This window comes from Mastigoproctus giganteus, chromosome 9 (genome assembly GCF_048544385.1).
Source record: "Mastigoproctus giganteus isolate SK-2022 chromosome 9, ASM4854438v1, whole genome shotgun sequence".
Lineage (NCBI taxonomy): Eukaryota > Metazoa > Arthropoda > Arachnida > Uropygi > Thelyphonidae > Mastigoproctus > Mastigoproctus giganteus.
The window spans coordinates 106,654,021-106,680,667 of record NC_143583.1 but is presented as its reverse complement, the minus strand read 5'-3'; the positions used below and the strand labels follow the sequence as shown (position 1 = coordinate 106,680,667).

Sequence of the window (26,647 nt, the reverse complement as noted above, 5' to 3'; positions counted from 1 at the left end):
ATTGATGAGAAGAACAAAGGGGTGTGCTTATGAAGAAAGTGTTAAGTTCTGCAAGTTGCAGCATCTGGCACCTGCAGGGTGATCTGGTTGAGGTGTATAAGGCCTTGAATGGATTGAGCAGGCTAAATGCTGATGGGATTCTTCCTCTTGCTCAGATTCCAAACCTGAGGGGGCATAAACTGAAACTGAGGAAAGACAGTTGTAGAACAGATGTGTAGAATAGAATGGAAGTTTGTCTTTAGCCAGCAGGTAGTTGATTGCTGGAACAGACTTCCATCTGTTGTTGTGGAAGTTGATAGCTTAAATAAATTAGCATTAGCATTAGTAGAGGCATTTGATGCAAGAAAGCAAGCTTTTGCAGCATCAGCCAAAAAAAAATAAAAATAAAATAAATAAATAACCACTTCCACTTCACCCCTCTGTTCGTTCGAAATACCTGTCCAGCTGAGCCTTAAACTTATTTAGGCTATCAACTTCCACGACAAGGGATGGAAGTCTGTTCCACCAACCAACCACCCGCTGGCTAAAGGCAAATTTCAGCATGTCTATCCTACATCTGTCTTTCCTCAATTTGAATTTATGCCCTCTCGGGTGATTATTCTGAAAGAGAGGAAGAATCCCATCAGCATTGAGCACGCTCAAACCATTCAAGGCTTTATAGACCTCTATCAGATCACCTCGCTGGTGCCTAGTCTCCAGACACTGTAATTTGCAAAACTTAAGCCTTTCTTTGTAAGAGCACCCCTTTGTTCCATTCACTAATCTTGTTGCCCTTCTCTGTACTCGTTCCAGCAGCTCTACATCCTTCTTGAAATGAGGCCTCCAGACCTGTATACAGTACTCTAGGTGTGGCCTGACCATTGCCTTATACAAGGGAATAATCACCTCCTTATCCCTGCTAGAAAAATTCCTATATATCATTGACAATACACCATGAGCTACTCTTGCAGCCCGTCTGCACTGCTCAGAGAACTTCATATCTTCCTGCACAATCACCCCCAGGTCCCTTTCATTCTCTACCACTGTCAGTGTAGTACCACAGAGTTGATACGTTGCTCTGGGGTTGCTGTTTCCCATGTGTAGTACTTTACATTTGTCAATGTTAAACTTCATTTGTCACCTCTCAGCCCATCTGCTCAACCTTTCCATATCCTGTTGCAGCAGCATAGTGTCAGTAGTGTCCTTGACAACCCTGCCTACCTTTGTATCGTCTGCAAACTTCGACATTAAGCTTGATATACCATCATCAATATCATTTATGAATACAGAAAACAATAATGGATCCAACACTGAGCCCTGAGGGACTCCACTAATAACATTAGTCCACGACGAGCAGTGTCCATTGATTACCACTCTCTGTCTTCTCCCCCTCAGCCACCCCTTTATCCACAGCAGCAATTTGCCTCCAATGTCACACTGCTCCAATTTGTGCAGCAGTCTTCCATGTGCAACAGTATCAAAAGCCTTTCTAAGATCCAAGTATATAATATCAAAGTTATTCTCTGCATCCAGTTCCTTTGTGACTGCATCATAGTATCCAATCAAACTGGTCAGGCAAAACTTCCCCTTAACAAAACCATGCTGTTTCCAAGCTATAACTGAAGTCTTGTCTAAATGATCTTGCAGTGCTTCTTTAACTAGTGCCTCCATTAATTTTCTTGGAACAGAAGTTAAACTCACAGGTCTATAATTACTACTGCTAAGAGAATATAATTACTACTGCTAAGAGAATTGTGTCAGCCTTTGATCCTCCTTTGTGAATTGGGGTCACATTTGCACATCTCCAGTCTGTGGGTACCTCCCCTGAGTCCAAGGAAGCTCTCATAATTATGGCTAAGGGTTTGCTTACTTCCTCTGCTGCCTCCTTTAATATAACTGGATAGATCCCATCCACCCCGGGTGCCTTTCTTGTGTTTATCTTCAACAATTTCTCCTCCACTTTACTCTCAGTTATTACAAGGTTCTCTAGCTTACTGCTACAGTTGAATACACCTCTGGCTTTCCCCTCGCTAAATAACTCCTCGTGTGTGAATGTCGATGCAAAATATTCATTTAGTTTGTTAGCTACCTGAGCAGGATCATCAACAGTTGACCCATCAATATCAAGTGGACCAATCTGATTCATCCCCTCCCTTCTAGAGTTTACATAAGTAAAGAACTCTTTGCTGTTTTTTTTTGCATCCCTTGCCAAAGATTTCTCGTAATCTGCCTTCGCCTGCCTAACCTCCTTTGTAACTTGGTTACAGATCAACTTGTATCTATCATAGGCTTCTGTGTCATGTGTTAATTTGTATGTATCCCATGCATGTTTCTTCTCTGCCATATGCCTCATCAGTTCATCTGACATCCATTTAGGCCTAAACCTTGAACAATATTTCTTAGTTGGTTTGTTTGTTTGTTTGTTTGTTATTTGGTTTTTAGGAGCATTAGCAACTAAGGCCATATTGCTCCGGGATATGCGGTGGTCATTCCCTGACCTTTCCGCATCCTCCGTATTTGGTGGTGAGGGGCTCGAACCCCGGTCTAATCAAGAAGCCTGTGCTACGCACTGCTGCTCCTTCCCACCTGGCTATGGAGGCGCCTCTTAGTTGGTGTGTAAAGCCTAGTAGCTTCCAAGATAAGTTCTTTGAATGCTTCCCATTTTGCATTTGCTGTTGGTAACATCATCAGTTGGTCCCACTGTATAGAATTTAAATACTATCTCAGTCCATTGTAGTCGCCTTTACGAAAGCAATAACCCTTCCCTTTACCCCTAATGGTAGTTACCTCTTTGAGTAAATCCCACTTCAGCACACTGTGATCACTGCCACCTAGTGGTTCATTTATCTGCAGATTCTTAATGCACTTAAGGTAGAACTAGACAAACATTTGGAATGATTTTATGGGTGGGAAGGTTTTTTTTTTTTTTTTTGGCTGATGCTGTATAAGCTTGATTTCTTACATCATATGCCTCAACTAATGCTAATATCATTGTTGAAGGGAACTGCCTATACAGGGTGTTTCAGTTAAACGTTTCAGAACTTCTAAGAGGGGTAGGGTACATCCTGACAACTCGAAATCATATAGCAATGTGGGGTCGGAAATGCTATCCTGAAGCGGAAATGCTATCCTGATGCAGCGTGTCCAGACACAGCAACCGGAGGATTATGCACCTCGTATTGCCTTCGCACAGTGGTACCTTGGAAAATGTGCTACAAATCCCCTTTTTCCTGCTGAAGTGTTGTTTTCCGATGAGGCATCCTTCACAAGGGAAGGAATTTTCAACACGCATAACGACCATATCTGGGCGGTCGAGAACCCGCATGCAATACGACGTCGTGCAGCACAGATTCGATTTTCGGTCAATGTATGGGCCGGTATTATGGGAGATCAATTCATCGGACCTTACCTGTTACCGTGTCGTCTAACCGGACCTATCTACTTGATCTTTCTGCAGCAAGTATTGCCACAACTTTTGAGAGATGAACAGATTTCTGCATCGACGCAACAGACAATGTGGTTCCAACACGATGGAGCCCCTGCCCATTATAGCGGAGATGTTCGTAACTACTTGGATGTCACATTTGGTCAACAGTGGATCGGACGTGGTGGTCCCGTGCGTTGGCCTGCTCGGTCACCCGACCTATCATGTCTTGATTTTTATTTCTGGGGTCATATGAAATCGCTAGTTTATGTCACCCCTGTTGACAATGCTGAGGAGCTGGTTGCAAGAATCGCAGTAGCTGCCGAAGAAATTCGCCTGGAGTATTCCAGAATGTTCGGATGTCCATGCGTCGGAGATGTGAGGCGTGCATTGTAGCCCGTGGAAGAAACTTCGAACACTTACTTTAATCCATGTACCTTTTGCTTCTTTTCATGTATTATTAAAACGATTTCTCACTTACAGTCTCTTTTCTTTATGGTGCTTCTGTGTACAACACCGGTTCAGGAAAGCATTTCCAACCCCACATTGCTATATGATTTTGAGTTGTCAGGATGTATCCTACCCCTCTTAGAAGTTCTGAAACGTTTAACTGAAACACCCTGTATAAATGGTGTATGTATACTAATCTTTTTTAGAGAAAGGGTCTTAGTACTTTTATATCAGGCCTCACATACATTAACAAGGTAACTGTATTCACAGAATAATAAAAAGTTTTTTCTTATAGATATCTGCATAAAAACTAGTAAAGTATGTAGAATACTTACCCTTCATATGGATATAATTGTGCTATTTCTACTTGATGATATGTTACTAGTTCTGCAGTCTTACTTGCAAATATCTACTCAGAGAGAGAAAGAATGACTCAAGTAAATATTCATAAATATAATGCAATTTTATCTGTTGGATCTTCCCTCCCACCCTCAAAATAATAGAAAAGCAATCCTTACTACAAAACTCCTTACAGTTCCTACAATATTCAACATAGCACATTACAATTATTATTAATGGTTTGTCAGCATAAAAAAATGGTTGAGAACATCATGCAGACACTGTTCGATAAACAAATTAAGATATTTCAACTTTATGCAATATCAGACTGCATAAAAACAGCTGAAGATTACACTGTGATAATAATTAAAAGTTATATAAAATTTTTTTAAATACTCTACGAGTACAAACCAAATTACTGATCAATATCAGTGATTCACAGACAAAGAACTGATATTATCATAATTGTGGCACAAAATGATCCGTGTGGCACATTTTATGTACCAATGGAGGAAAAAACATTTTTATATGTATATGTGCATATTATTTTAAGCATATGGTCAGAAATGTTTACTCGAGAAATATTTCCATGCTATTTCCGTTAAAACAGCATGCAAAAATTTCTTTAATATCTCTTAAATTTTTGCACAACAGAAATTTAAGAGATATTAAGAAATTTTAGCATGCTGTTTCAACGGAAATAGCATGGAAATATTTCTCAAGTAAACATTTCTGACCATATGCATAAAATAATATGCACATATAAATATAAGAATGTTTTTTCCTCCATAGCAATACAGGAAGTGTCCTGACACAGAGGAAAGGCAAGTCGGGCCATCCACAAAACATAATGACAAATGAGAATGCAGGATGTGTTCTGCAATAGGTGCTTTCATTGCCAACTGACAGTCAAAGGACCACAATTAAACTGAATGCTTTGTCAGTCCTCCCAATGACTGCTGTAAGATATTAGCTTTCTCATGCAGCATATAGGTAGGGAAATCACTGGGGTCACATTATATGGAAGAACAATGCCTTTATTGAGCACAGGTTCTTACTATGTACTTGAGGATCAAACCTCCCATGGAAATATTTGGCTCTCTGATGAGAATCTGTCTGGTCGCACCAACAGATTTGGCTTCAAATGATTTGACAAAATCATCATCCCCACCCACAGTGCATCATTATCTTGTGTGCTGTTGGTGAGCATGGTATAATCAGACCTCACTAGATAAAAGACAACTTTTCAAGAGCATTATTAGGTGAACATTCCGATCATTTTTCAAAGACAGAAGTTTTTTGCCCTTTGTATCCTTCACTAATACTTTTAATTCATTTGTCCTACTACCACCAGATGCACATGTTCAGAGAATGATTAAGACGAGTGAATTTTATCATTCACTACTTTTAGCAATCCCAGCACTGAAGACTAAACTCAAAGATCATTTCCAATCAATGTAGCAACTCTTTATTCCAGATCATGACTGCATATTTTATTTCATATCTGGAACTGTGTCTTGATTGAGAAGGTGATCACATTGAACATATTACTGTTCATTAACCATCATTTTCATTAGCATTTATTTTGGGCCATACTGTAGTACTGAAGTGTAAGAAGTAATTTATATATTAATGATATTTTATTCACAATATTATTATTATTTCTTTATTGCCAAAAGAAAGAAATAAAATAACATTAAATTGCATATGTGTGGACAAAAAGCCAAGGGGTTTACATAAAAAAAAGAAAAGCTTACTAATTTTTGGAGAAAATTGTTTACGTAGTGAAGATGTAGAGAATTCAAAAAATGTATTTGATTTTCACAGATATTGCAAAAATTGTATTTTGAAGTACAGTAAACCCTCGATTTAACAGACCCCGATATAACAGATTTTGGATTATAAAGGACCGGACAAATAATAATACAGTAATGTACATATTAATCTCAACCATATTCTTTTTTTTTAAGTTATACAAAACTTCAGTGTTATTATTAATTAAAAATTAATAATAATTACCTATTTCCATTATTGTTTTGATAATTACTTACTTTTATTTTTATAATCAAATTCAGGAAATTGTTTTTTATTCTTTCTGAAAACGTGTTCAAATAGCTGTTTTCCCAGATTACAGATAAGAGCAAGCGGTGACTTGCGAGCTGAATGTGACACTAAACTGCAGGTCTACCAACTCGCTTTGTTTCGGTCTGTCTGCCTCAAACTATCATGCGATCAGGTTGTATACAGAGTATTTCTGTGATTTCGGAATTGTGACTTTATTTATTAAATAATTTTGCAATCCTTACAATGTAAAATGGCATCAAGTGATAGAGGAGTTAAAAGAAAGCATGTGAACTTAAATGTGGCACAGAAATTAGAGCTAATTGAGAAATTAGAACAAGGCATCTCAGTAGCACGTGTTTTATGAAATTTACAGCGTAAAAAAACAAACTGTTTCTGATATCCGTAAGTCAAAGGCCAAATTGCAACATAATTTTATATTGTATAGTACTGCATATTGTATTAAAGCTTTTTTTTTTTACATGAAGAACAATAAAAAATGACCCCCCCCCAGGTTACATTTGATTTAATGAACTTTCGGCATTAACGGCCACTCCTTCTCCCCTGTTAGTCCATTAAATCGAGGGTTTACTGTAGTTAACAAAATGATTTATAAAGTTGGCTTCTAGTTTTTTATTTCTGAATGGGTCATTAATTAGCTACTGACTACAAAGGAGCTCAGCAGTGATTAACCAGGTTATTTTAACATAGTGTCCAAAACTGGTAGGCTCAGTTGCCATTTCCAAGGATGAAAATGAAATACACTGTAGGTCTGATATTACTTGTGAATGTATGATAGGCAACTCTTGAAGCTGAGGCTTTTTTTTTTTTTTTTTTTTTTTTTGGGCTGATTGATGCTTTACAAGCTTCCTTTCTTCCATTATATGTTACTACTAATAATAATAATAATATGCTGCAGAGTTGACATTGTTACTGTATTCCGGATTGCAACACAGTAACATATTAATGATTTGATATACATTTAGATCACAGTTCATATAATTTTGTCTCATTAAGGTTGTGCGTGTATATGAGAGGGGGGGGGAGTTAAAAGCCTATATATGATGCAAGAAAGCAAGCTTATATTACATCAGCCAAAAAAAAAAAAAAAAACCTCCCATTTCACCCATCCATTAACTTCAAATGTTTGTCTAGTTCTCCCTTGAAGTTATTTAAGCTGTCAACTTTTACAACAGATGGAAGTTTTTTCCAAAAATCAACCATCTGCTGGCTAAAGGCAAATATCTGCACATCTATTCTACAACCCCAGGGACTCACATCAGGTGAGTATGGGCTTGGAAAACCCAGGGTCCTGAACTGGATATCATCATTCTACTCTTCCTTGGCGATTCCTTTCTACTTCTGGCTCTCTCTCTCTCTCTCTCTCTCTCTCTCTCTCTCTCTCTCTCTCTCTCAGGGTAACTCAGGAATTTTTTTTTTTTTTTTTTGGCTGGTGCAGCATAAGCCTCAGACTTCCATATGGAAGCCTGAGGCTTATGTGCACCATATGGCTAATAATAATCATAATAATAAGTGTCTGCCATGGAGAAGACACTCCAGGGCAGACACTACAATGATCTCCATCAAAATCACATAGATAAAATTGCTTCCAATGCATGGCTCGCGAGCAGGACGCTCTTCCCAGAGACTGAAGGATTCATGCTCACCATCCAAGACCAGGTAATCAACACCAGGAACTATAGAAAATACTTCGCCAAGGAGACCGGAGAGTGAGATGACACATATCGACAATGCCACCTGGACTCGGAAACTATCCAACACATCACCGCGTAATGCAAGGTGATCACCCAGACTGAGTACACTCATAGACACGACCAGGTAGCCAGGATAATACATCAGAAGCTAGCAAGTAAATACCAGTTGATCGAAGAAAGTGTACCGTACTACAAGTACGAACCCCAGGCAGTACTAGAGACCCCAACCCACAAGCTGTACTGGGACCGCACCATAATAACGGATAGGACAATCCAGCAAGCAGACCGGACATAACCCTTGTGGACAAGAGGGAAAAGGCTACCTATCTGATTGGCATAGCAGTACCCAACACTGGCAACCTGCAGAAATGTCATGGAGAAAAAAATCAGGGAGTACATAAACCTAAGACAGGAGATCAAAGAGATTTGGCACATGCAACAAGTAACAACCATCCCGATAATCATGTCAACCACAGGTATGGTGCCAAAGACCCTACATAACAGCTTAGCAGCAATGGGTCTCCCAGCGAACACCTACAAGGAACTCCAGAAAGTCACAATCCTGAAAACTTGTAGGATTGTCAGAGAGTTCCTTGTTCAACAGTAACACCAGACATAACAAGAACCACCCTGTGTACTTGGTAGCAATACCTGTCACTACGTGGAACCCCCAATAAGGGAGAAATAATATAAGAGCAATAATAATAATAAAACTGCTTTCCCTCAATCTGAATTTCTGTCCATTCAGGCGACTAATCTGGGCAAGTGGAAGAATCTCATCAGCATTGAGCTTAGTCAAACCATTCAAGGCCTTATACACCTCTATCAGATCACCTCACAGGTACCTAGTCTCGGGACACTGCAATTTGCAGAACTTAAGTCTTCCTTTGTAAGAGCAACCTTTTGTTCCATTCACCAATCTCGTTGCCCTTCTCTGTACTTGTTCGAGCAGCTCAACATCCTTCCTAAAATGAGGCCACCAGACCTGTATACAGTATTTGTATACAGTACAAATTGCCTTATACATGGAAATAATCACCTCCTTATCCCTAGTAGAAAAATTCTCAGCTGGACAGGTATTTCGAACGAACAGAGGGGTGAAGTGGAAGTGGTTATTTTTTATTTATTTATTTTACTTTATTTTTTTTTTTTTTGGCTGATGCTGCATAAGCTTGCTTTCCTCTACTAATGCTAATGCTAATTCCTGTATATCATTGACAATACACCATGAGCTATTCTTGCAGACTATCTGCATTGCTTAGAAAACTTCAAATCTGACTGCACAATTACCCCCAGGTCTTTTTCATTCTCTACCACTCTGAGTGTAGTACCTAACAGTTGATATGTTACTCTGGAGTTATTGCTACCCATATGCAGTACTTAGTAGCCGAGTGGGCAGGAGCGGGAGTGCAGTAGCACACGCTCTTTGAGTAGACCGGGGTTCAAGCCCCTGACTGCTGAATACGGTCGATCTGCCAACCCGCACTGGACCAGCGTGGCAGATTATGGTCCATTTCCCTCAGCATGAATTGTTGAGGAGGCTTCCACCCTGTAGTGGGTTGATAATGGCTGCACTTTACTTTTTACTTTATATGCAGTACTTTACATTTGTCAATGTTAAATTTCAGTTGCCACCTCTCAGTCCATCTGCTCAACTTTTCTGGATCCTGTTGCAGTAGTGTACTGTCATTAATGCCAACCTTCGTATTGTCTGCAAACTTGGACATCAATATCATTGATAAATACAGAAAACAACAATGGGCCCAACACAGACCCCTGGTGAACACCACTAATAACATTAGTCCACGAAGAGCAGTGTAAGTTGATTACCACTCTCTGTCTCCTCCCATTCAACCATGCCTTTATACATCCAGCGACTTTCCTTTAATGTCATACTGCTTCAAATTGTACAGTAGTTTTCCCATGTGCAACAGTATCAAAATCTTTCCTGAAATCCAAATATATGATATCAAAATTATTTTTTCAATCCAGTTGCTTTGTGACCGCATTGTAGTATCCAATGAAATTAGTAATAGTAATACAGGGATGTGATGCAAGAAAGCAAGCGTATGAGCTTATATAGCAACAGACAAAAAAACAAAAAAAATTCACACAATCATTCCCTCTAAAGGTTTGTCCAGTTCCTCCTTGAATTTATTTAAGCTATCAACTTCCACAACAACAGATAAAAGTTTGTTCCAGCAATTAACCACCCACTGGCTAAAGGCAAATTTCTGCACATCTGTTCTACAACTGTTTTTCCACAATTTGAATTTATGCCCCCTTAGGCATTCAGCAGAAATAGTACATCTATGAGACAAAGTAGAGAGACTCTTTAGAAATGAGTCATTAATTAACCTAACTGCCCTCTTCTGAATGGAATCTAGAAGCCTGAGAGGTTTTGGGGGAACTGCCCCAGTTGTGGGAACAATATTCCATGGTAGAGTGGATTTGCAATTTGTACAGATTGAACAGCTGTTTGGAAGATGTTTTTGTTTGAGAGCTATTGGCACAACAGCAACTTAGGCTATAATGTGTGCACCTATTAAGTTTTGAGGAAAAGTAATGGCAAGAGCGATGCGATAGACAAAACCGATAGTTTTTTAGATGTGGAGGAAGCAGTATTTGTAATGTGCTTGTGACAAGAGAGATTAGAAGTCAGGGGATTCTCCAAAAGAGATATATCATCTTGCCTAGAAATCGGAGTGTCACCAAAGATAAGCATAGGAGCAGAAGAATCCTTTTTGCAAGATATAAGATGGGACTGAGTTTTAGGATTGAAATCAACTAAGTTGTCTTCGCGCCACTGGAGAATTACCTGGAGTTTGGCATTTAAGGAACTGGTAGCAGATTTTCAAGAAGTTGAAACTGATTGAGCAGGGTAAGGTTTCTCAAACTGGAAAGTGGCAATGTGCTATCATCAGCAAAACTATGGATAGGATTTCCTGTGAATGAAAAAAGGTCATTAATATACAAGAGGAAAATAGAGGGGGAAAAGAACTGAATCTTGGGGGGACATCAGCATTACTGGTGAAGTTAGAAGACAGAGAGTCATCTATCATCACCCTCAGTAAGTGGTCAGAGAAAAAGCTGGATAACCAATTGCAAAAAACAGTTGGAAGCTTGTTTACAAGCTTCCAAAAAACAAGATGGAAGCTTGTTTACAAGAACTTTATGCCAAACACGATCGACAGCCTTTGAGATGTCAAGAACAACTGCTTGTGTTTCACTGAACATTTCAATAAATTTGTCCATAAATGGATAACATAATCCAGAAGATTACCAGTGGATCGACACCACCAAAATCCATACTGGTGCTTGATCAGATGGAAGGTTTCTAGGTAGTTTAAGAGTTGGCGGTTAATTGATTTCTCCATTACTTTAGAAAGAGTAGAAGTAACTGCAATGGGATGATAATTGGATGGGAGGGATTTTTCACCCTTTTTAGGAACTGGCTGGATGCAAGCAAATTTCCAAGCAGAAGGAAAAACACGTTTGGAATAAGAAATTGAAAAAAGGTGGCAAAAAAAAGGAGTACGTTCAGGAGTACAGGTTTTGAGAACAAGTGGAGAAATACCATCGGGACCTGGAGCTTTCTTAATATCAACATTCGTAAAAATCTTTCTGACATCTTCTTAACGAAAGATTATAGGAGGCATTGAATGGAGCATGCTAGAAATAGTGGGAGGTGTCTTACCAAGATCATTAATACATGAGTTAGAAGAAAAATTGGATGCTAGCAGGTCAGCTTTATCCTTGACTGAAGTGACAACAGAACCATCTGGTTTTGACAGAGGTGGGAGCAGAGATGGGCAAAAGTTGTGGCCAAAAGCTTTGGCAAGAGCCCAGGATGCTCGGCTACCATTACGGCAAGAAGCAAGTTTTCTATTCTTAGCCTGTTCAAAATCTAGTTTGGACAGATTAATAACTGCTTTACAATTGTTCAAGCTTTGGTGTAGGCAAAAAATGAAACTGAAGAATTGGAAACAAGCCAATTAAAATATGCAACATTCTTCTCTTGAACAGCCTTAGCACATTTATTGGAAAACCAAGGTTTACATAAAGGACAAGATTTTAAAGTGGCATGTTTAATAAAGGTTTCCATTCCTACAAGAATAATTTCACTGACACGATTTGAGCAAACATTGACATCAGAAGTTTTGATATAGTAACCCGACCAAGGAAAAGAAGAAAATAAATCTCACAGGGCATCCCATTTTGCATTATTGTAATGCCAAACAACACAAGGTTGGGAACAGCCATGAGATAAAGCCTCCATTGTTGAAGAGACAATCGCCAAGTTGTGATCTGAGTGCCTTAAGGAACACTCACTTCGACGGTATACTTAGAAGGGTTGTTTGAGAGAAAAAGATCAAGCATGTTGGCTGTATTTTTTTTTTTTTTTTTTATGTAAACGCCAAACACGAGAGGTGTTAGAACCTATAGTACTTAGTACCGTGCTTCGGTTGGAGGTTGAGAAGACGAAAGAAGATATTTGTTGACATTGGACATAAACTTCTGTAGACTGTAATTTTCAGGAAATACGTATGAAGGAAGGTTGTTCCAGAAAACGGCAGTTAAATGAATAAACAAGGAAGATGAAAAGTTGGTTCTGTGAGTTTGAAGTTGAACACTAAATGCATGTTGGCTGGTGGTGGCAAGTGTTCGGACTGTTTTGAAAGAGAGAGCAGGAATTATAGAAGCTAATTCAGAAGAACAGTGCCCGTGGAAGTATCTGTAGAAGAGGCATGCAGCAGAAACACTACGTCTATGAGACAGCGAGTGCAGACTCTGTTAGAGATGAGTCATTAATTAATCTAACTGCCCTCTTCTGAATGGAATCAAGAAGCCTGAGAGAGGTTTTGGGGGCACCACCCAGATGTGGGAACAATATTCCTTGGCAGAGGAGATTTGCGATTTATACAGAGTGAGCAGCTGTTTGGAAGAAAAGTAACGCTGAGAGCGAAAGAGAAAACCAAGTTTTTTAGATGCAGAAGAAGCAATATTTGTAATTTGTTTGTGCCAAGAGAGATTAGAAGTCTGGGTAATCCCCAAAAGAGATATATCATTTTGCCTAGAAATTGGAGTGTCACTAAAGATAAGCATAGGAGCAGAAGAATCCTTTTTGCGAGAAATAAGACAAGACTGAGTTTTCGAAGGGTTGAAATCAACTAAGTTGTCTTTGCCCCACTGCAGAATTACCTGAAGATCGGCATTTAAGGAATTGGTAGCAGATTTTCGAGAAGTTGAAGTTGATTGAGCAGGACAAGTTTCCTCAAAATGGAAAGTGGAATGCAATGCGCTATCATCGGCAAAACTATGAATGGGATTTCAAGTCAATAGAAGAAGGTCATTAATATACAAGAGGAAAAGAGTGGGGGAAAGAACTGAACCTTGGGGGACACCGGCATTAGCGGAGAAGTTAGAAGACAGAGAGCCATCTACCATCACCCTCAGTGAGCGTTCAGAGAGAAAACTGGATAACAAATTACTAAAAACAGTTGGCAAACCATAAGATGGAAGCTTGTTTAGAACACCTTTATGCCAAACACAATCGAAAGCCTTTGAGATGTCAAGAGCAACTACTTGTGTTTCACCGAACCTTTCCATTGAATTAGTCCATAAATGGGTAACATAAGCCAGAATATCACAAGTGGATCAACACTGATGAAATCCATACTGGCGATCGTTGATCAGACGGAAGGTTTCTAGGTAGTTTAAGAGTTGGCGGTTAATTGATTTCTCCATTACTTTAGAAAGAGTAGAAGTAATTGCAATGGGACGATAATTGGATGGGAGGGATTTGTCACCCTTTTTAGGAACTGGCTGGATATGAGCAAATTTCCAAGCTGTAGGAAAAACACCTTTGGAATAAGAAAGTGAAGAATAAGAAGAAAAGTGAAGAAGGCGGCAAAGAATAGGAGTAAATTCAGGAGCACAGGTTTCGAGAACAAGTGGAGAAATACCATCAGGACCTGGAGCTTTCTTAGCATCAAGATTCATCAAAATCCTTCTGATATCCTTTTGACGGAAGACCACAGGAGGCATTGAATGGAGCGTGTTGGGAATGGTGGGAGGTGTTTTACCAAGATCATTAATACATGAGCTGGAATAAAAATGGGATGCTAGCAGGTCAGCTTTATCCTTGGCTGAAGTGACAACAGAACCATCTGGTTTGGACAGAGGTGGGCAAAATTTGCAGCCAATAGCTTTGGCAAGAGACCAGAATGCTCGGCTACCATTAGGGCAAGATGCAAGTTTTCTACTCTTAGCCTGTTCAAACTCTAGTTTGGACTGGTTAATAACTGCTTTACAATTGTTGGGAGCTTTGGTGTAGGCAGAAAATGAAACTGAAGAATTAGAAACAAGCCAATTACGACATGCAACATTCTTCTCTTGAACAGCCTTAGCACATTTATTGGAAAACCAAGGCTTAGATAAAGGACGAGATTTTAAAGTGGAGTGTGGGATAAAGGATTCCATTCCTGCAAGAATAATTTCACTGACACGAGCTGAGCAAATGGTGACATCAGAACTTTTGAAACAGTAATCCGACCAAGGAAAAGAAGAAAAGAAGTCTCGCAGGTCATCCCATTTTGCATTCTTGTAATGCCAAACAACATGAGGTTTGGAATAGTCATGAGATAAAGGTTCCGTTGAAGAAGAGACAATCCGAAGTGCCTAAAGGACCTCTCACTTCAACCGTGTACTTAGAAGGGTTGTTTGTGAGAAAAAGATCAAGCGTATTGGCTGTATGATTAGGATTCTTGTAGGTAAATGAACAATCTGTGCAAGATCATTAGTAATTGCAAAAGCCTCAGCATCTCGACCAGCTGGGTCGGTGTGACTAGAAAACGGAAGCCAGCTGGAGTTGTTAACATTAAAATCACCAAGGAAAATTACCACACTGTTAGGAAAGTTGGACTGGAGAAAGTAAATTTGCAAAGAGAGGAAGTCAAAGAGCTCCAAGTAATTAGTGGAGTTGGGAGAACGGTAGAGCCAACAGATGAATTTAACACAATGAGGTAGAGAGATTTTAAGCCAGAGAAGATCAAAAAGAAGAGATTCCAAAGTGCCAAGTCTCTGACAGGGAATATCAGAACGGACATATGCACAAGTACCACCTTTGAGGCGAAAAGAATCATACAGCGAATAATTTGGGCTTCTGAGATGAGCAGTGGTTGAATCAACCGATAACTGAGATTCTGTCAGGAAAAGTACATGGGGTTTGGAAGACTGCAAGTGGAAATGGACATCATTGAAATTATAATTGAGACCACGTATATTTGTGAAATGAATTTGGAAGTGCTTGGGAGGTTTAGACCTTTTCGCAGATAAGCTTGCTCTATTAGTTTGACATGGTTAGGTATGGTTAGGATTGTCCAGTATTCTAGTAGGTAAATGAACAATCTGTGCGAGGTTATTATTAATTGCAAAAGCCTCAGCTTCTCGAACAAGCTGGGTCTGTGTGACTAGAAAACGGAGGAAAGCTGCGGTTGTGAATATTAAAATCACCAAGGAAAATTGCCTCACTGTTAGGAAAGTTGGACTGGAGAAAGTCTAGTTGCAAAGAGAGGAAGTCAGAGAGCTCCAAGTGATTAGTGAAGTAGTTAGAAAAGTATAAACAACAGATGTTTTGACAGAATGAGGTAGAGAGATTTTAAGCCAGAGAAGATCAAAAAGGAGAGATTCCAAATTACCAAGTCTCTGACAGGGGATATCAGAATGGATATATGCACAAACATCGCCTTTGAGGCGAAAGGAATCATACAGCGAATAACTTGGGCACCTGAGATGAGCAGTGGTTGAATCAACCAATAAATGAGATGCTGTCAGAAAATGTACATGGGCATTTGGCAGACTATGCACAGAAATGGACATCGGTGAGATTAAACTGGGACCATGTATATTTGTGAAAATGAACTAGGAAGTGTTTGGGAGGTTTAGATCTTTTCGCAGATAAACTTGCTCTATTATTTTGACAGTTCATAGTGTATTCAATAGTAAGAAAAATTGGCGAGGGGGAACATGCTGTATGAAGTAATGGAATTTTTCGATATAGCATACACACATGATAAAAATATACCCAGATCCTTGACGTAATGGGGTCTCGACAATGCCCCCCCCCATGTACATTCCTCTACTCCCTCCCTCCAGTGACTATCTGGCAGAGTAGAGGTAGCAAGATTATACACTAACTAATCCAGAAGCCTCCTAGAGAGTTACCAATAGGTTTGGTCCGGTGTACTAACTAGCAGCCAGCCTGAAAACACCATTTTAGAGCTGTACCCTCAAAATCTAAGGAAGCTTGGATCTTGCCATAGTTTTCATCATAACCTCAAAAGACATCAGTCACACTGCATGATGAAAGAGATGGGGAAGGGCTGACCAGAACTTAGCTCTGGAGATGAAACATGGGTTCCACCACTTCAAGCCTCCTATAAGCAAAGTGGTGGTATTGCACCAGTTGGAATCATCTATAACCTAGTTCTACCTGATAACAGAGGGGCAGCATTCCTCTACGTTATGTGGGCGCCACATCTTGACCCCTGCTTACGTTATTTCACATGTGGGTGAAATAACGTAAGCAGGGGTATAACCTGCGTATAACCCCCATGCGCAAGCACCCACAGTGTGCTTGCGCATGGTTGTTGTTGTTGTTGTTATTTGGTTTTTAGGAGCATTAGCAACTAAGGCCACATTGCTCAGTGAACATGCGGTGGTCATTCCTGACCTTTCCGCATCCTCCGTATTTGGTGGTGACGGGCTCGAACCCCGGTCTAATCAAGAAGCGTGTGCTACTCACTGCTGCTCCTTCCCACCTGGTTACGGAGGCGCCCTTGCGCATGGGGGTTATACGCAGGATTACTAACAGTCCCACAATCGTGAAGGTGCAAGCAGAGGATCTGGTTGTAATAGACCATCCGGACTTCGTCGAAATTGGGTCCACTTAACTTGAGTATCACCCGAATATTAGTTCCATCAGCGTTTTAGACTCCCAGGTAGAAAGCGCAACTTGCCTGGCATATCTGAGAGAATGTATGCGACAACCTCAAGGACCAAAAAAATCCCGAAAGGGGACACCTGGGAAGGAACCCGGGACCTCTCGATCTGCAGTTGAATACTCTACCACTGAACTATTCCCCTATATTTATGCGACATTCATTTCAAAAGTTATTTAATCTTTCTTTTGCACTCCTTCCAGGTGAGTCATTCGCCTCACCCTCGGCACGTATCTGGGAGGGTTGCACGCTGATATGGGTATGTCTACCAGGGGCAAAAGTTGATAACATTGTAGAACAGATATCATCTTTTCAGGGCACAAAAAAGTAATATCGTTGTACACGATAGTTCTTACACTTAATGACATTAAGTGTAAGAGATCTGCTAAGCAAGTACAAGTCAATGCTGAAAAAAAAGTCATATCCCTGTCTGCAATCCTGTCCAGACAGAATGGAAGGGCATATATGATGAGAGCCTTGTCAATCAATTCAGTCCTGGAGAGATTGTGCAGGGCTCATGGGGTAGAATTTTTCTCAACGTGGTCTGTGCTTGTTAACAGGAGAGATTGCTTCTACAGGGATGGGATACACTTAAATAGAAAGGATTCAAAAATATTTGCTGATGCTATCGAGCCAATGTTAGGAGTGTCAGAAAACTGCTAACTTGGGGGATTCACAGCCTAATAGATAAAAAGTAGCCGAATGCAAAGGTGCAACTGATTCTTGCACTGCTTCTACTGGAAACAGCAGCAGCCCAGGAAGCTAGTTGCTGAGGATTTCAGGATTTGCTTGGGGTTATGAAACATGGGCTGTGTTAGAGTAACTAAGAGTAAGAACAGGTGCATGTATATTTGCATGTACACACCAATGTTAGGAGTATAGTAAACAAATTTGATGTGCTGGTTAAGACATCCAAGGTGGATATTGTTGGGATATCAGAGACTTGGTGCCACTCAGATATAAGGAATGCAGAGTTGGAATTTGGAGAGTACAATGTGTACAGAAAGGTTAGGAAGGGGTTATGCTGTTAATTAAGAAACACAAAATCTAAGGAAGTGCATCCAAATGATGTTGGTGGAAAATGCAATGTTGAATCTGTTTGGTGTGACACAAGCACTGGGAAAGCAAAAATGAGGGTAGGAGTTTGTTATAGGCCTAATGACTCTGATGAGTATAATAAGAAACTGTACAGGGAAATAGACTGGGCCAGTAAATCAGAGAGTCTTATAATGAGGGATTTTAATTTCCCAGATATTGACTGGAATTTGTGGGTTGGTCACTCGCACACTAGCAAGGCTTTTGTGGATTTATTGGATGTTTGTTTTCTACAGCAGCATGTTAGAGAGGCAACAAGAGGGAGCAATACTCTTAATCTGATTATCAGCAATGATTATTCATGCATTAAGAATTTATATATAAAGGAACCACTATGTAGCAATGATCACAGTGTACTGATGTGGGATTTACTTCAAGATGTAACTACAATCAGGGGTAAAGGAAACAGTTTTTGCTTTTCCAGGAAAGGGTTTTCCCAGAGATTTTTAGGTTGTATACAGGGGGACCAAATGAGGATGTTACCAACAGCAAATTCTAAACGGGAAGCATTCAAGAAACTAATCTTGGAAGCTACTAGGCTTTTTGTTCCAACTAAGAAATACTACTCTAGGTTCAGGCCCAAATGGATGTCAGATGAACTAATCAGACTCTTGACAGAGAAGAAAATGCATGGATACATATTAATTACCACGTGACACAGAAGCCTATGATAGATACAAGTTGATCTGTAACCAAGTTACAAAGGAAGTTAGGCAAGCAAAGGCAAATTATGAAAAATCTTTGGCAAAGGATGCAAAGAAAAACCGCAAAGACTTCTTTACTTATATAAACTCTAAAAGGAAGGGGACGAATCAGATTGGTCCACTTCATATCAATGGTTTAACTGTAGATGATCATCTCAGATAGCTGCTGAACTAAATGAGTATTTTGGATCTACATTCACACATGAAGAGTTATTCAAAGAGGAGCGGTCCAAATGTTTATCAACTCTAACAGGGAGTTAAATGATTTTGAAATAACTGAGAGCAAAGTGAAGGAGAAATTGTCGAAGCTAAACAAAAGAAAGGCACTTGGGGTGGATGGGATCTATCCAGTTATATTAAAGGAGACAGCAAAGGATGTAAACCCTTAACCATAATTATGAGAGCATCCTTGGACACGGGGGAAGTCCCCACGGACTGGAGATGTGCAAATGTACTGTCAAAAAAGGGGGATCAAAGGGTGACAAGTAATTACAGACCCGTTAGTTTGACTTCTGTTCCAAGGAGGAAAAAAATGCAGTCACTGGTTAAAGAATTGCAGGATCATTTAGAAAAGACTGCAGAAATAATTCAAACACAGCATGGGTTTTTAATGGGGAAGTCTTGTCTGACCAATTTGATTGGATGCTATGATATGGTTACAAAGGAACTGGATGAAAAAAATAATTCTGATATAATATACTTGGATTTCAGGAAAGCTTTTGATACTGTTGCACATGGAAAACTACTGTAGAAATTGGAGTAGTATGGCATTAAGAGCAAGTTGCTACAATGGATAAAAGGGTGGTTCAGTGGGAGAAGACAGAGAGTGGTAGTCAATGGGTACTCCTCTATGTGGACTAATGTTATTAGTGGAGTCCCCAAGAGTTCAGTGTTGGACCCATTGTTGTTTTGTATATTTATCAATGATATTGATGAAGGTACATCAAGATTAATGTCAAAGTGTACAGATGATCCAATGTTGGTGGGGTTGTTAATGACAGTATGCTGGTGCAACAGGATCTGGAAAAGTTGAGTAGATGGGCTGAGAAGTGGCAACTGAAGTTTAACATTGACAAATGCAAAGTACTGCATATGGGTAACAGTAACTCCAGTGAAATGTACTATGTGGTGTTACACTCTGGGTTGTGGAGAATTAGAGACCCTGGAGTAATTGTGCAGTCAGATATGAAGTTTTCTGATCTGTGCAAACAGGCTGCCAGAGTAGGTTATGGAATCTTGTTAATGATATACAGGAATTTTGCAAGCAGTGATAAGGAGGTGATTATCCCCTTGTATAAGACAATGGTCGGGCCACACCTTGAGTATTTCATACAGGTCTGGAAGCCTCATTTTAGGAAGGATGTAGATTTGTTAGAACGAGTAAAGAGAAAGGCAATAAGACTGGTGAAGGGAACAAAGGGGTGCTCTTATGAAGAAAGGCTTAAGTTCTGCAAAGTGCAGCTTCTGGAGAATAGACACCTGCGAGGCAATCTGATTGAGGTGTATAAGGCTTTGAATGGATTGAACAGCCTTAATGTTGATGACATTCTACCTCTTGCTCAGATCACAAACCTGAGGGGGCATAGATTCAAACTGAGGAAAGACAGTTGTAAAATGAATGTGCGGAAGTTTCCCTTTAGCCAACAGGAAGTTGATTGCTGGAACAAACTCCCATCTGTTGTTGTGGAAGTTGATAGCTTAAATAAATTCAAGGCAGAACTAGTCAAACAGTTGGAATGAATGTATCAGTGAAATGGGAAAGGGGTTTTTTTTGGCTGTTGATATAAGCTTGCTTTCTTGCATCATGTGCCTCTGCTAATGCTAATAGTGCAGAAATTTGCTTTCCAGGGTGATTGAATATTGGAACAAACACCTATTCTGGTGTTGCAGAAGTGGGTAGATTGAATAAATTCAAGGAAGAACTAGACTGGTATATGGGATGAACAGGTGAAATAGAAAGTATTGGCTGATTTTTTTTTTTTTTTTTTTTGGCTAACACTATATAAGACTGCTTTCATGCATCAATTACCACTGCTACTAAGGCTATAATGCACTGAAACCACAAAGCTCTGAGTTGCTCTGGATAATGTGCAAAGAATGAACTTTATCAAGAGCAACTGGACTGATGATCATACAAACAGTTGATTTTTTTTTTATTAACTGATTTTAAATGCAAGTCTACCAACAGAATAAAAGGTAAACAAAAAAAAGAATAATGAAAGAAAATTACAGTAACTGGTATTCACTATTTACACATCATGCTTGATACATGCATGTATAATTTAAAACAATTACAGTTTCACTGCTAAAAAAAAAAAATATGAATGTGAACTAGGTAACGCATTCTGCAAACATGTTACCTGGTTCACATTCAATTCTTGGAAAATTGACCCTGCAGAACCTTGAAGATCATTAAATGTTGCCATTTGGTTTCCATGGTGTATCCTTATCATAATGTCCCTCTTCATTTTCAATATATGTCCAATTCAGGTTGGTATTTAATGAAGAAACCATTTACTCATCTGTCAAAAACGTGATAACTTGGATCATCTGAATTTTTATTCAGCCATTCTGAATATTACCCAATTTTTATTTGCAGTAATTTCTGCAATGGTAAATTTGTAGCCTTTTCCTTTTTTTTTTTTTAATCTGTGAAATATTTGTGCATCATATCAGTGTAACTTGTATGATTTAGAAGTGTCATTGATGGAATTTATTTTTTTCTCCTTCATTCAATTATTCGGAAGTGTCATGGATTAATTTTAATTTAGTTTTCTTTCCATTTTTTAATTTTTTTTATATATAAATATATTTTATGTAATGTTGTATACAAGTGGCATCAGAATAAATTATTTTATACATCACATGTATAAAATGCACATTTATTATATTCATCGACAAGTTTTGTTTTTGACAGTTAAATATTCAGTGTTAATTTTTTTGTGTAAAATTAAGCGGAAAACAAATGCAAAAAAAAAAAAATTTAATATATAAAAAAAGATACACACATAGCATATTGCTGTTTATACAGTATATTGTTGTATACTACTCAATTTCAGCAATTTTTAAAACCACCCAAAACTGAAAAACAATATATAGTGCCTGTTTCTGTAGAGAACTTTTTTTTTTTTTTCCTGTGTGTGTACTCTGAAAATTCAAACACAGAAATACACTTACCCTATTATATATATATACACTGGTGTTCAAAGAAAGTGCATCCTTTAAAACTGTAATTGTTGTCCGAATAACGTAAGTATATGGCAATATTTCTTACAGATTGCATCAGATAAGATTGACACGCATAGGTGATAACATAATATTGCATCAGCTGTTACTTTCAGCTGTGGCACTTCTGTAGCCAGGTGGGCAGGAGCAGCAGTGCGTAGCACAAGCTTCTTGATAAGACCGGGGTTCAAGCCCATGACCACTAAATACAGAGGATGCAGAAAGGTCAGGGAATGACCACCGCATATCCCCGGTGTAATATGGCCTTAGTTGCTAATGCTCCTAAAAACCAAATAACAACAACATTCAGCTATATAAGCATGCTCTGCAAGAGTTGCAGTCATTCCTTGTTTGTGTCGGAATGGCAAGTTACTTGCAGTCAAAACTACAAAGAAAGAGTGCTATTGTTGCTTCATTTACGTGAGGAAAGATGTTGTTCCCATCATATTGCTTATATGAGTGTTTTGTAATCAGTCGACAGTGAGTAGATTTCTTTCCAAACTCAAGATGGTTCTGCTGACAGGAAAAAAGGAACTGAATGCAAACGAGTCTTTATGCCAAAATAGGACAGCGCTTTGAAGTGCTTATGCATTAAAAACCATAAAGCTTTTTCTGAGCTGAAAAGAGAATGGGAAGAATGGACAGGAGTGGTAGCAAGTGCAGTAACAATCAGGCGATGCTTTTTTCGAAAATGGACTTGTAGCCCATTGTCCTAAGAAGCCGCTCCTCACACAAAAAATGAAAAATGCCAGATTAATTTGGTGTAAGGAGCATGTCAAATGGACCCCTGAGCAGTGGAAGTCAGTTATTTTCCCGGATGAGAAGAAATTCAACCTGCATGGCGCTGATGGGAGACAAACGATTCACCATAGATGTGGTGAAGAATACCATCCAGACTGTATGGTATCTACAGTGAAATTCCCTACCAGCCAAATGATATGGGGGCGCATTTCGTATCGCAGAGTAGGTCACCTGCAGTTTATAAAAGGTTTTGTAACTGCCAATGGATACCTGGCTATATTGGAAGGCAAATTGCTGCCAACCATTAGAGATCATTTCAACCTGCCAAGTAACTGCATTTTTCAGGACAACTCTGCTCCTTGTCACCGGGCGAAAAGTGTAAGTAGGCACTTCTGTAGTTACTTTAGCTTCATTTCTGCATTAGAGGTTCGACAGTAATGTGTTTACATTTGTTAGAGGTGAAAAAACAGTTGGAATAAAGGTCCATTACAACTCTTAGTTGGCCAGGAAACAGCCCAGACTTGAATCCTATAGAGAACTGTTGGCATCGTGTGGAATCTGCAGTTGCCAGAAAGAAACCAAAAACCCTTTGTGAACTTCAGGAGGTCATAATTTGTGTTTGGAACCACAAACTATCAGTTGATTATCTTAAGAAATTGATCCTGTCAATGCCTCAATGGTGTGCTGCTGTCATCAGGGCCAGGAGAGGTTCAACTAAATATTAGTTTGCGCCTGGTGAACTTTTCATTTTGTTTTCCATTTAAAATGATAAACTGAATAAAACTGAGGGCTTCTGATAACATTTCAGCCATAATTGTTGTGTTTACCAAAACTGTTGTATAAAGGTTGCAAATGCTCATTTTGGAATATTTTGAGAGCACCTGTCAAATTTACTTAGCTTTGCCTTAACTATTAATAAATAGCTTTTGTTTATATTTCTATTTGTGATGCTAGTCATTAATGTAATATACCATCGCAAAAAAGGGTTAAAAATGTGAAATTTCTAGGTGATGCACTTTCTTTGAACACCAGTGTATATATATATTACAACTATGCAGAGACGGGCCGTAGAGAGGGTGAAAGGGGTGCCAACATTCAAGAGGTGCCTGAAAACCTTAAACTTACACATATGAAGAAAATTTTAAAAGGGGGGCACTAAATTTCAATTGGCACCAGGGCAACAAATTGCAATTTCCACCAGGGCACCACATACCCTAGGAACACCCCTGCAACTATGTATTCATTTTGGTCACGGTGTTTAACTGCTTTAGTGGTGACCTAAATTACTTGCAATAAGATTTAACTATTGACTGGTTGACTATTGACTATTTAATTGAAGATTTAACTATTTTGTTATAAGATTTATAACAAAATATCATAATAATTCAAATATTATATATATAATGCCATTTAAAGATGGAAAAGGTGCAAATGAAATTCTAAATTGTATTAAAATCGACTCATCCACGTGCACATTGCTCAAATCCAATAGTTATGAAACCTATACTCAAAAGCAATACCTGCTCAGGAATGCAGGCTTTATTATTATTGTTGTTATTAGCCATATGGTGCAAGGAAGCCTGAGGCTTATGTGCACCGGCCAAAAAAAAATTTTCCTATTACCCTGAGAGAGAGAAGTAGGAAGGAATCACCAACAAAGGGAAGAATGATAATATCCAGCTCAGGACCCTAGGTGTGCCAAGCCCATACTCACCAGATGTGAGCCCCTGGGGATAATACACACATATTATATGTAACTTCTACAGTCAAAACTATAATTTTTAATAATACGGCAGTTTTTTTTTTTCGTCACACTGAAAACTTTTAGAAATATCAGAATATATTATCAAGTTCATACCAGAAACCGCGTGCTACTTGTTCCCTGATCTATTGCTCCAACTAAAGGGCCGTATTTACCAAATTTATTACACTCCACAATTTCATCCATTTTTAGGTCCCGTAAAACAAGGTACATTTAGTCACGCGGTATATAAATTAATCAAACCCTGAAGCCTTATCAATGTACGACAATGGTCAATACTTATCGGCATTTCAAAACTACTTTCGTCATCGACATCTTAAAGGTTAGGATAAAGAAAATGCAAAAGTACTTAACCGCAAAAAGGTGATTTTTCACCGGAATCGAATGGTTAATAAAACAGAGACAATCTAATAAATCATTTATTGATCATAAAAACTACTATCCTTTTCTCCAGAAAATTCAACATTACAAAAGCCAAAAAACTGCTACCTTCACCTGGCAAAACGAGATTTTAAACCTCGAAACAGGCATACAGTTGCACAAAAGTTAAATTTTTGGTACTAAAACTGAACCTTTGAAGATTAAATTTTCACATAAATTAATATTTTTTTTATAAATTTTCTCTATACAGTACGTATACAGGGTGTTTCAGTTAAACGTTTCAGAACTTCTAAGAGGGGTAGGGTACATCCTGACAACTTGAAATCATATAGCAATGTGGGGTCGGAAATGCTTTCCTGAAGCGGTGTTGTACACAGAAGCACCATAAAGAAAAGAGACCGTAAGTGAGAAATCGTTTTAATAATACATGAAAAGAAGCAAAAGGTACATGGATTAAAGTAAGTGTTCGAAGTTTCTTCCACGGGCTACAATGCACGCCTCACATCTCCGACGCATGGACATCCGAACATTCTGGAATACTCCAGTCGAATTTCTTCGGCAGCTACTGCGATTCTTGCAACCAGCTCCTCAGCATTGTCAACAGGGGTGTCATAAACTAGCGATTTCATATTACCCCAGAAATAAAAATCAAGACATGATAGGTCGGGTGACCGAGCAGGCCAACGCACGGTACCACCACGTCCGATCCACTGTTGACCAAATGTGACATCCAGGTAGTTACGAACATCTCCGCTATAATGGGCAGGGGCTTCATCGTGTTGGAACCACATTGTGTGTTGCGTCGATGCAGAAATCTGTTCATCTCTCAAAAGTTGTGGCAATACTTGCTGCAGAAAGATCAAGTAGATAGGTCCGGTTAGACGACACAGTAACAGGTAAGGTCCGATGAGGTGATCTCCCATAATACCGGCCCATACATTGACCGAAAATCGAATCTGTGCTGCACGACGTCGTATTGCATGCGGGTTCTCGACCGCCCAGATATGGTCGTTATGCGTGTTGAAAATTCCTTCCCTTGTGAAGGATGCCTCATCGGAAAACAACACTTCAGCAGGAAAAAGGGGATTTGTAGCACATTTTCCAAGGTACCACTGTGCGAAAGCAAAACGAGGTGCATAATCCTCCGGTTTCTGTGTCTGGACACGCTGCCTGGAGTATTCCAGAATGTTCGGATGTCCATGCGTCGGAGATGTGAGGCGTGCATTGTAGCCCGTGGAAGAAACTTCGAACACTTACTTTAATCCATGTACCTTTTGCTTCTTTTCATGTATTATTAAAACGATTTCTCACTTACGGTCTCTTTTCTTTATGGTGCTTCTGTGTACAACACCGCTTCAGGAAAGCATTTCCGACCCCACATTGCTATATGATTTCGAGTTGTCAGGATGTACCCTACCCCTCTTAGAAGTTCTGAAACGTTTAACTGAAACACCCTGTATAGCGTTAATCGCATATGACCAGAGGCGCACACTATATACGTAGCTAAGTTAAGGAAAGGAAAAAATCTTTGTTGTAACTGTACACAAGGTGATTACAGTCACGTAATTACTATCCTCACGCAGTGATGAAAAATATCCCACTTCGAATCGCATCAATGCGGCAGGTTTACAGTTTGGACAATTAGGAATTCCCGGAACTAGAAGAGATGAGGGAATTATTGACCTGGAAAGAAAAGCAAACAATCCCCCACCAGCAAAAGAAACACGAGAATACCCCAACTGCCAGAACGGCATCTGTGTGCAGTTGCC

The 26,647-nt window shown here is 39.3% G+C and overlaps 1 protein-coding gene across 2 annotated transcripts in view; it reads right to left on the bottom strand.

Moving 5' to 3' along the window:
• LOC150080626 (glycerol kinase-like) overlaps positions 1-25,074 on the bottom strand; it is a 420,206-nt gene extending 395,132 nt beyond the window's left edge. The window contains exons 1-2 of one of the 2 annotated variants that reach the window (XM_090381601.1): positions 24,987-25,074; positions 4,189-4,262 (exon numbers count right to left, since the gene is read on the bottom strand). In XM_090381601.1, the coding sequence (XP_090237727.1) occupies positions 4,189-4,262; positions 24,987-25,028 (116 nt within the window). In that variant the 5' untranslated portion in view covers positions 25,029-25,074. Of the gene's footprint in view, positions 1-4,188; positions 4,263-24,593; positions 24,814-24,986 lie in introns of those variants that run through there. The other variant, XM_090381600.1, reaches the window with a different exon arrangement.
• Positions 25,075-26,647: the final 1,573 nt, after the last annotated feature.